Below are 10,937 nucleotides of genomic sequence, written 5' to 3' on the forward strand. Positions count from 1 at the left end.
CAAAAAGTAAAAAATAATGAGTTTTTTTCAAAATTGTTATTTTTTTGTTTATTGCGCAAAAAATAAAAACCGCAGAGGTGATCAAATACCACCAAAAGAAAGCTCTATTTGTGGGAAAAAACGGACATCAATTTTGTTTGGGAGCCACGTCGCACAAACGTGCAATTGTCAGTTAAAATGAGGCAGTGCCGAATCGCAAAAAGTGCTCTGGTCTTTGGCCAGCGAAATGGTCCGGGGCTTAAGTGGTTAAAAAAAACCTCAAACTTCAATATACAGGGAGGGATCTAAGTTTTTTTTATGTTTAGTCTCTAATATGTTAATTTTCTCCAATAGCTCTGTCACTTCCCTTTTCCTTTCTTTCTTAATATAGGCTCCATAGGCTATTAATTCTCCCCTTATAACTGATTTATGAGCTTCCCACACTGACTGCTCAGACACCTCTCCTGGCGTATTCCTTTCAAAATATTCCCGTATTTTTACTATTAACTCTTCAGTTATCTTTTTGTTATCCAGTAGCGATTCGTTCAGTCGCCAGGTTCGTTCTATATGCCCTGTCTGGTTCGGGAAGAATGTTAACGTTATTGGGGCGTGATCCGAGATAGTTATAGCTTCAATAGTACAATCCTGGACACTCTCCAGATAGAATTGATCTACCATGAATACATCAATACGCGAATACATTTTATGTGCTGTAGAGTAATAGCTATAATCTTTTGCTTCATTATGCAATGCCCGCCAGCTATCAACCAGATGTTGGGTGCGTAGGCGCTGTTTTAAATGTTTTAGGGCTCTAAAAGATATGGAGGTTTTCCCTGATGTTGTGTCTAGACCCAGGTCTAGTACCATGTTGATGTCTCCACCCAGGATCAGACATCCTTCCCTGAATTTCTCCAGCGTCCTCAGCATTTCGACAAGAAATTTAATTGTTCCCATATTTGGAGCATAAATAGCAGCAAATGTATATCGCTGGCCATATATTGTCCCCTTGACAAATAAGAAACTACCTTCTCTGTCTGTTTGAACAGACGTTAATACCCATGGGCAAGTTTTTCTAAATGCTATTGTGACCCCTCTTGCCCTTGCAATCGGTGATACTGTTTAGTAGGAAGTGGATGGAAGGCGCGTGATCAGACGCTTACATCAAGAAATGTATGGTTTATTTATGTAAAAGAATACAGACATATAGTCATATAGATATAAAATCATACAAATACTACATAATATTATAAAAAAAAAAGGAAAAACAGGTAACAAAATAAGTACTAGGAAGTTAAAATTGGGGTGTGCCCATATTGAGGCAGGTATTTAAGAAATGGACTCCCAGGGTTTTGTTCCTGTTAGCAGTCTTGCCGCCGCGTTTTGGATGGCCTGTAGGCGCGCAAGCTGATATTGGGGTAATCCTATGTAGAGCGAGTTTGCGTAGTCGAGTCGCAAACCTGTCAATGGATTTCTTGTACCTGGGTTACTCTTTGGATTGCCGCCAGAACTTGACCTTGGATTGTTTACTGCAGTACGCTTGTACATTACAGGCCCTAACCTTGGAACTGTCTATTAGATAACACTTGTTTTTAAATTCCCCTGACCTTGGAACCATTTTCAGATTTGCCTATTACCTGCCCTGACCTTGGACTGTCCCAGGTTTCCACTACCAGCCACTATCTACTGCCGGGCCAGTCTACAGGTTCCCTTCTTTGTCTCATTTGCTTAGTCATCATGCCATCTGCCCAGGAGCTATAGTATTATAGTATCAGACCTGCAGGCACCCAAATACAGGTAGGCCTGCTCAGCTTAAGGGTATGAGGGCTGCTATAGGCAAAAAAACATGAGCCACCTATAGTCCCTGACCAAGGCATCATTATACAAATTTCTGGACTTTCACTGTAGTGGCACAAGCTGAATATCAGGCAGGTTGTAACCATCTCTGAACTGCTGCAGAGATAAATGATGAACTACACAGAATGTTAATTGGTTTCAATCAGTCTCAGCAGACTGATTGATCTGCAAAGAGATAGAGAAACACCAAAACCACTATGCAATGTGAACCGTGTGTTCTTTTTTCTGGGTGCCTGCCACTGATTTCTTTTAGAATAGCAACAGAGTCATTTTTACACATGTTCGTGAAACTTGTTCAATTAAGAACATCACTTTTCCATGTTTGTTTCAAAAACATCTTTAACAAAATTACAGTTTACTTAATGGCGATAAGGAGAAGAATGTGACATTGTAGCCTTCTGTTACAGTCAGACATTTACCTGGAACATCCAAATTATATTTATGGCCATTTCATATAAAGAAGACGTTATAGAAAAAAATATATATAGATTTTCTGCTTCAAATATATATTTGGTTTTAATGGAGATATATGGCAAGGATGAGACAGCGAAACACCAAATCTGTTCATTATTAAAAGAAAATTATGTGAAGAAGCTGAAGATCTGCACACATCTGCCACAATTACCTTCCAAATTTAATTTTAATTTCACCTTTAAAATGTATTTTTCCAACTGTTATCTTGCCTTTAATATTGATGTCAATTCCCCGTTGTTTGAAATTTACCTAGAAGAGAAAAGAACGTCACTTCCGCCCATACGTCTTAAAGGGCCATTTTTTTGTTGTAATTTTTTCAAATGAAATTTTTTTTTTTTTTATAGCATTTAAGTCCAAATATGAGATCTGAGGACTTTTTGACCCCAGATCTCATATTTAAGAGGTCCTGTCATGCTTTTTTCTATTATAAGGGATGTTTACATTCCTTGTAATAGGAATAACAGTGACCCATTTTTTTTTTTTTAAAACAGTGTAAAAATAAATAAAATAAAATAAAATAAATAAGAATTTTTTTTTTTTTTTAAAGCGCCCCGTCCTGATGAGCTCGCGCGCAGAAGCAAACGCATACGTGAGTAGCGCCCACATATGAAAACGGTGGTTAAACCACACATGTGGGGTATCGCCGCAATCATTAGAGCGAGAGCAATAATTCTAGCCCTGGACCTTCTCTTTAACTCAAAACATGCAACCTGTAGAATTTTTTAAACATTGCCTATGGAGTTTTTTAAGGGTAAAAGTTTGACGCCATTCCACGAGTGGGCGCAATTTTGAAGCATGACATGTTGGGTATCAATTTACTCGGTGTAACATTATCTTTCACAATAAAAACAAATTGCGCTAACTTTACTGTTGTCTTATTTTTTTATTTAAAAAAGTGATTTTTTTCCAAAAAAAAAGTGTGCTTGTAAGATCGCTGCACAAATACGGTGTGACAAAAACTATTGCAATGACCGCCATTTTATTCTCTAGGGTGTTCGTATAATGTTTGGGGGTTCTAAGTAATTTTCTAGCAAAAAAACTTGTTTTTAACTTGTAAACACTGAGTCTGAAAAAGAGGCTCGGTCTTTAAGTGGTTAAAGCAGTGTTTTGGTTAAAAAAATAAAAGTCAGCAGCAACAAATACTGCAGCTGCTGACTTTTAATAATTGGACACCCACCTGTCTCAGGGTCCAGCGATGTGGGGGATCGAAGCCCGGCTCGTCTCCCCCTCCGCTCGGTGGCGCCAGCATTGCGACTGTGGACGCCCAGCTGTGGCTTCACAGCTGGGCACCCACTGCGCATGCGCGAGCAGCGCCGCGCGCCGTGAGTGGCCACGCAATCATCTGGGACCTGTAATGTGTCCCAGATGATTGACAAGTGGGAGGGGCAGGGCTGATCTCCCTTTCTGCGAGGGAAGTGACGTCAAGAGCCCAGGCGCTGAAGAAGGCAGACTACGAGGACCCCCTGGCAACAGGCATTTAGAGGTGAGTACAAAAAAAATTTTCTCCAAATGTTTTTTTCAATTTTTTTTAAGCACATTCATTTTTTTTTTTTTTTTTTTTTTTGGGGGTGGAACTCCACTTTAAGCAAGTGTGGTGACAAAGATTGGCGGTCATAGGAAATTGCACAACAAAAGTGTGGAGAGTATATAAATATCGGTACTCAACTCAATCCAGCCCTGCCAAAAGAGAAAAATGTAAATTAGTATAATGGAGCTGCAACTTACATTCTTTGCCCAGTAGATGCTGACATCACTGCACATAAGGTAGATGCTGGACCCAACTTCACCTGGGTTGGCTTCCTCTACCTCCTCAAAGTTAAAAATGACCCCATCATTTGCATTAGCATCCTAAAGGAACAGCAAACATGAATTTCATCATAGACACATTGAAAACTGGTGACAGACCAAAAAAAAAAAAAGTGGTCCATCACAAATTAGGACTTCCTTCCTCCTGCTGGTGATCCCTCTAGTGATGCACCCCACTAATTGAATTCCTTTCCCCACTGCCTAGCCACACATTAATTTTTTAAGGGTTGTATTTTATCAAATGTCTATTATATGGCATTAGATATAAGACCTACATGTGTGCGAAAGTATTCCACCCCCTTCAGCAGGGTGCTCAGGGCTGGCGTTTTGGCCTGTTCCATCCTCAATACAAAGCATTCCGTGCTGTTTGGTTTCCTGAAGGCGATGAGTTTCTACCACAAAATAAATAAATAAATACATTTTCAAAGCTCAAATAGAAAAACTCAACTCCTAGAAGTATTGACAATCACATTATTGAATACTGAGCACGCAATTTACTTTAGAGCTCACCTTCTTATAATCAAAGAGGAAAGTGCCGGGATACTTATCACTGCGGACATAAATGACAGCTACTTCGTCCCGCTCATTGACAGAAATGGTCTGCACAACTTTCTCCCCTTCTGCATTCGCAAAAGCTACCGTCACCATCTAAGAGACACCAGAACAATAGCAAGACAAACATATGCATGTCAAATACAAAGAAAAAAACAGGGAAAAATCTAATCAAAGTTGGGGGGGGGGGAGTCCAGTGATGGCAAACAGACCTGGCCCCCTCACACGCAACAGCAAACCCCCCCTCGCAGCATGTTTGAATGAACACAGCGGCAATCCATTGACCCACTCGCACTACACACCACCCCCCCCCATCCCACCCTCTAGGTCTCTAGGAGAGACTGCTGCTGCCGGGACTGATGCTTCTCCTCCCGGCCAAACAGGAGGAGGGTCCTGAGGCCCATCCCAAGACTCCTGGCCAATCGGGTCTCAGGAGCCACTTCCTGATTTGCCCGGGAGGAGAAGCAGGAAATTAATTCGCTAATTTCACACAAGTGGGTGGGTTCGGGAGCCCACCCTTTTTTGAAGCCAATTAGAGCCTCCGGCTCTAATCTTGTGTTTCAAAAAAAAACCTCCCATTGATATCCATGCGTCAGGCGCCCTGCATGGAGATTAGCGGCCGGGCGCATGGATTGGGGGGACGGCGCCCCTAATGGACAGGCTGCCACTGGGGGTGGCAGGGGGTTGTGGGACAGAGCGAGGCTTCTTCTGAATGGAGAAGAATCAGCACAAGGGACACATCATACTAGCTGTAAGTTATCTCCCTTGTGCTGATTTTTAATTATTGTAATTTTAACTTTAGACTTTAACCATTTTGACACCAGAGCCAATTTCACTTTTTCACTATAGACCTAATTCTGAGATTACTTTGTTCTTATGTATGACACTGAAATGAGGCATGTATTGCATTTTTGGGATGGTTAGGGCTTTTTGTTCTGGTGGTATTGCTTTTAAGGCCTCATTCACATGGGGAATATCTATCTGTACACCCCCATGCAAAGGGGCCATCTTCATCTGCACAGATGTTTTTCTGTGCAGACCCATGCAAGCAGGATGTTGAAATCAATGACAGGGCACTGGCTGCATAGACCTGCACAAATCTCCACATGCATCCTAGAATTTACTATAGATTTTTTTTAAAATGTATCCTATTCATTTTAAAACCAAATGATTGATTTTAGTACATACAGTGGAAAAGTTATCGCTAAACAAAATGCGGATTTTTCAAAATCGTTTTTTAAACGATTACTCAAGAACAGCCATTCCCAACTTTTTTTAACATGGAGGAACCTTTGAAATACTGTAACTTTTCAGTTACAGGAGTTATTGAAAGCTAATTAAGTATAAAAAAATTAATAATAAAGGGTTAAATAGGAAAGATAAAAAACAAAACAACTTTTTTTCTGCTTGTGGGGTTTCTTCAGCAAATTCTGTTGCTTCAGAAATTGGCTGTAAATACATTGCATCAGTGTTTGCTTATAACTATAAATCAAGACAATTTTTTTTTTTTCACTTTGGATAGAGTGCGGCAGGATTGGAACCCCTATCAACAGGGACTCAGACAGAAATTATAAGCTGACATGGATTCTAGCCTGTTACTCTACTAAAGATCATTTTTTTAAATTGTTGTCTATTTTGCTATTGGAGATTTTCCTTCACTTCTCAGGTCGACATTCACTGACCTGTTCTGTGTGCTTCTGCGTCATGTGAACTCCAATTAAAGTTCCAGCGACAATGATCAGAACTAGAACAATGAAAACAGAGATTCCCACAGACCACTTCTTCCTGGTGTCCGCCGATTTGGGAAAGGGGTTGTTTAGCTGATGGTATAAACAATGGTACAGCTAACACACTTGTTATTTATGTATTATTTATATGTTACTGTATTTATCAGAAGTATAACTAGATGAGGACATGGCTCAATATCATATAGTAAAATTATGAATAAGTACCTGTGAACTAGGGTTTACATGCCTAAGGTCGGTCATAGATGGTTCAAATCTCACCCAGTTCAGCAGAAACCATCCGAGATTCGAAACATGTATATCAACTTAAGTACAGCCAGCCTGCCCAATTTTACATGCAATCATTGAAAACGGCTGTCAATGTGGTGCCCATATTTAAAACGGGTCACAGTGTTTACCAAGTAACTATAGGCCTGTGAGTTTAACTTCTATAGTCGGGAAGATACTGGAGAGTTTATTAAAAGACCACATAGATGAGTTCTTTCTGGAAAAAAATATTCTAAGTAACAGACAGCATGGATTCATGAAAAACAGAAGTTGTCAAACAAACTTGATTTCTTTTTATGAGAAGGTAAGTAAAACCTTGGTCACAGGGGTGGCTGTGGGCATGGTATATGTGACAGGAGTCACTTTGGGCGGGGGGCCCGTGGAACCCAGAATCCCTTGGAGAGGTTGGGAAACCCTTGTTTCAGTTCCCCATGCACCTCCTATGTCTAAGTCACCCTGTGTCTATTAGGGGCACAGGGTGACTGAGAAAATGTGGCTTGGATTACTTGAAATGGAACAGTAATATTTATCCACAATATCTCCCAGGAAATATACAAAGACTATTCCTGGTTTGTTTCTGAACTATACATGTTAATCGAAAGAGCTGATCACATTGGCCTCTGTACAATGTAGGAGACAGTCCGTCTGCTACTGGAAGCTATTGTGTGAAGGTGTCCTGTGTTTATACTTATGATAATGTATAATCTACTGTGTGAAGCTTGGTGACAACAAGTCTGACCTGTAATGAAATCCTTATTAATCACAATAATGGCCAGGTGGGCATGGAGTCACCTCGGCTGGTTTAAGGGACTAGTTAATTAGCTATGTTAATTCTGTTTCTGGTTACAGTTTGTATTGCTAGGGTAATATGATCAGAAGGGGGGGGGGAGATGTCCTCCTGGTGTATATATTTGGGGGAGTTTGTTCCAATAAACATGCCATGTTCAAGCTGTGTAACTGTGCTAAAGAACAAAAAAGCAGTACTCTTTGGGTAAAGTCAAAAGTTGCATAAATTACATCTGAACTAGTAAATAGATGAAAAAGTAGATATTGCACTAATTTTTGTTCTTTGTCTCTAGTCTTCCATTTTCCAGTGGTTAGGCAGCTGGACTGGGTTATTGTCCCTATATCTACACATTTGGCTGACAGCTTGTAGCACTTGAGAACTTGGTGTGTATTTTGCAACTGAGCTAGTCTTGCCTGGTTTTTAGTCACACTATATGGGCTGTAGTATCTGATATCTGAAGGCTGGAGGAAGCAGTGTACTGACAGAAGCAATCAAGTGGAGTGCGACAGGGTTCTGTGACAGTATACTTGGATTTTGCAAAAGCGTTTGACACAGTTCCCCACACACGGCTAATGTGTAAGGTAAAGTCTACACGCTTGGAAAGATCAATTTGTTAATGGATAGAAAACTGGCTAAAAAAAACTAATTCAGAGAGTAGTGGTTAATGATTCTTACTCTGAATGGTCTAAGGTTATCAGTGGTGTACCCCAAGGTTCAGTGTTGGGACCCTTACTTTTTAATATCTTTATATTAAATATATCTTTATAAATTATATAGGGTCTGGGATTAAAAGTACCATTTCAGTGTTTGCGGATGACACCAAGCTATGCAGTGGAATAACGTCCTTACAGGATGTCTCCAATTTACAAGTCAACCTTGATGCACTGTCTAATTGGGCGACTATGTGGCTAATGAGGTTTAATGTTGATAAATGTAACGTTATGCACTTGGGGGGTAAGAATATGCATGCATCATACATACTAGGGGGAGTACAACTGGGGGAATCCATAGTGGAGAAGGATCTGGGGGTTTTGGTAGATCATAAGCTCAATAATAACATGCAATGCCAAGCTGCAGTTTCAAAAGCGAGCAAAGTCCTTTCTTGTATTAAGAGAGGTATGGACTCCAGAGAGTAAGACATCATTTTGCTCCTATTCAAACCATTAGTAAGAGGTCATCTGGAATATGCAGTTCAGTTTTGGGCACCAGTTCCCAAAAAGGATATTGGGGAACTAGAGAAAGTGCAGAGAAGGACAACCAAACTGATAAGAGGCATGGAGAAGCTCAGCTATAAGGAAAGATTAGAGGAAGTGAATTTATTCTCTCTTGAGAAGAGGATATTAGGGTGGATATGATCACCATGTACAAATATATAAGTGGTCCATATAGTGAACTTGGTGTGGAGTTATTCACTTTAAGGTCATCACACAGGACAAGGGGGCACCCTTTACATCTAGAGGAAAAAAGATTTAATGTCCAAATAAGGAAAGGTTTCTTCACAGTACGAGCTGTGAAAATGTGGAATAGACTCCCTCGAGAGGTGGTTCTGGCCAGCTTAGTAGGTTGCTTTAAAAAAGGCCTGGATTCTTTCCAAAATGTTCATAATATATAACTGGATACTAACATTTATAGGTAAAGTTGATCCAGGGGTTTTTCGCCTTCCTCTGGATCAACTGTGGGTGAAGGATTGTGTATATGGGATTGCATTTTTTTTTTTTGGTTGAACTAGATGGACTTGTGTCTTTTTTCAGCCTGACTAACTATATAACTATGTAGCTACATAGAAAATGGGATGTGCACACCTGTCACTTCAGCCAATCATAATGACCCCCACAACACCAGAAGATTATGGCTGCAGGGGTATAGAGGGGGAAGAGGGGCTATATGGCCAGCTTCAGATTTCAACTAAAGCTGGCCATATAGTAGTAGCATTTTGTTCTAAATGTTTTATTTTAGGAACATTAGGTGGTTCTAAAGGCTTAAGGCTATAAGGCTATAGCTGGTGGCACTGATCCTTCGGGAAAAACCCAAACAGGCTGGTTGTACAGAAACCGATGAGTAGATCGACTTTTGTACAACCAGCCTGCCCGTACATGGATTGAAAGTTGGGTGGTCCCTGCTGAATCGGATGAGTTTCAATCCATGTATGGCCACTCTTAGCAATGTCCTAGAAGTTTCTAGCCAGGCTTCATAAAGTATTTTAATGGCCTACACCTATAACAAGGGTATTATTCATACATAGGCAGTTTTATGGTAAAGGTCCACCAATCCTTTAGGAGAGCAGCCAGCTGCACTTCACATTGAATGTAATGGAATCGGACATCCCTTGCACTGACTTTTGAAAAAAATATATACTTAGGCTTTAGATTTGAAAATCAACATGAAATTCCCAATTGGCAGTAAACGTAGGCAAACTGAGTTTATTTGAGGTGGAGGAAAAAGAATGAAAACAATGAAACTAAATGATAATACAAATGTTTTTAAAATTGCCCAATTTATTAAAATATAACACAAACTATACCTTTATTAGCTTTCATAAATATCAATGCCCACACTACAGCTACCCAGCTATAGCAAAACTGTTTATTAGGAAGAAAAAAAAATTAAAACTCACAGGGAGGTCCATATTCAGCTAATCTCTTGCTCTCTGTGGTGCTGCCTTGGTGTCTCCGGATGAAGATGCCTCATTATCCACACAGATTTGGGGTATTTATAGAGCTTGATTTTAGGGGTGGGGGGAAGTGGTGACTGTTGCCAATGATATGAGACAATGGACAGTACAGCTTATTGGAGAACACTGGCAGCTCCCCAACATCCAGGCAATGTAGGAAAACAACGCACAAAATCTTCCAGGTAAAGCCCAGAAAAAAAACAAGGAAAAAGCGATGTATGCCAAAAAAAGAAAGTCAAAGCTTATCCGCACCATGTTGCATTTTTTTTTAACAATTCTTTAAAGAATCTGAAACATTTATATTTTAAGTCTGGTAAGTTTTGTTATGTCCTAGACTGGAGAAACCATGACCTACACTCACCGACCAGTTTATTAAGTACACCTTGCTAGTATCGGGTTGGACCCCCTTTTGTCTTCAGAACTGCCTTAATTCTTCATGGCATAGATTCAACATGGTGTTGGAAACATTCCTCAGAGATTTTGGTCCATATTGACATGATAGCATCATGCAGTTGCTGCAGATTTGTCGGCTGTACATGCATGAAGCGAATCGCCCATTCCATCACATCCCAAAGGTGCTCTACTGGATTAAGATCTGGTGACTGTGGAGGCCATTGGAGTACAGGGACCTCATTGTCATGTTGAAGAAACCAGCGGTGAGATAATTTGAGTTTTGTGACATGATGCATTATCCTCCTGGAAGTAGCCATCAGAAGATGTGTACACTGTAGTCATAAAGGGATGGACATGGTCAGCAACAATACTCAGGTTTAAACAATGCTCAATTGGTACTAAGGGGCCC

The 10,937-nt window shown here is 40.3% G+C and overlaps 1 protein-coding gene across 1 annotated transcript; it reads right to left on the reverse strand.

Annotated features, from left to right (window-relative positions):
* Window positions 1-2,323: 2,323 nt before the first annotated feature.
* On the reverse strand, window positions 2,324-10,157 carry LOC141111160 (surfactant protein C-like). Its single transcript, XM_073603204.1, has 6 exons — window positions 10,079-10,157; window positions 6,348-6,485; window positions 4,624-4,761; window positions 4,389-4,505; window positions 4,033-4,155; window positions 2,324-2,556 (listed from the first exon to the last, which is right to left on the reverse strand). Exons 1-6 carry the CDS (start codon window positions 10,088-10,090, stop codon window positions 2,455-2,457), a joined length of 630 nt encoding a protein of 209 aa, XP_073459305.1. The 5' UTR covers window positions 10,091-10,157; the 3' UTR covers window positions 2,324-2,454.
* Between the last annotated feature and the right edge of the window lie 780 nt (window positions 10,158-10,937).

This window comes from Aquarana catesbeiana, linkage group LG10, assembly GCF_042186555.1.
Source record: "Aquarana catesbeiana isolate 2022-GZ linkage group LG10, ASM4218655v1, whole genome shotgun sequence".
Classification (NCBI taxonomy): Eukaryota; Metazoa; Chordata; class Amphibia; order Anura; family Ranidae; genus Aquarana; species Aquarana catesbeiana.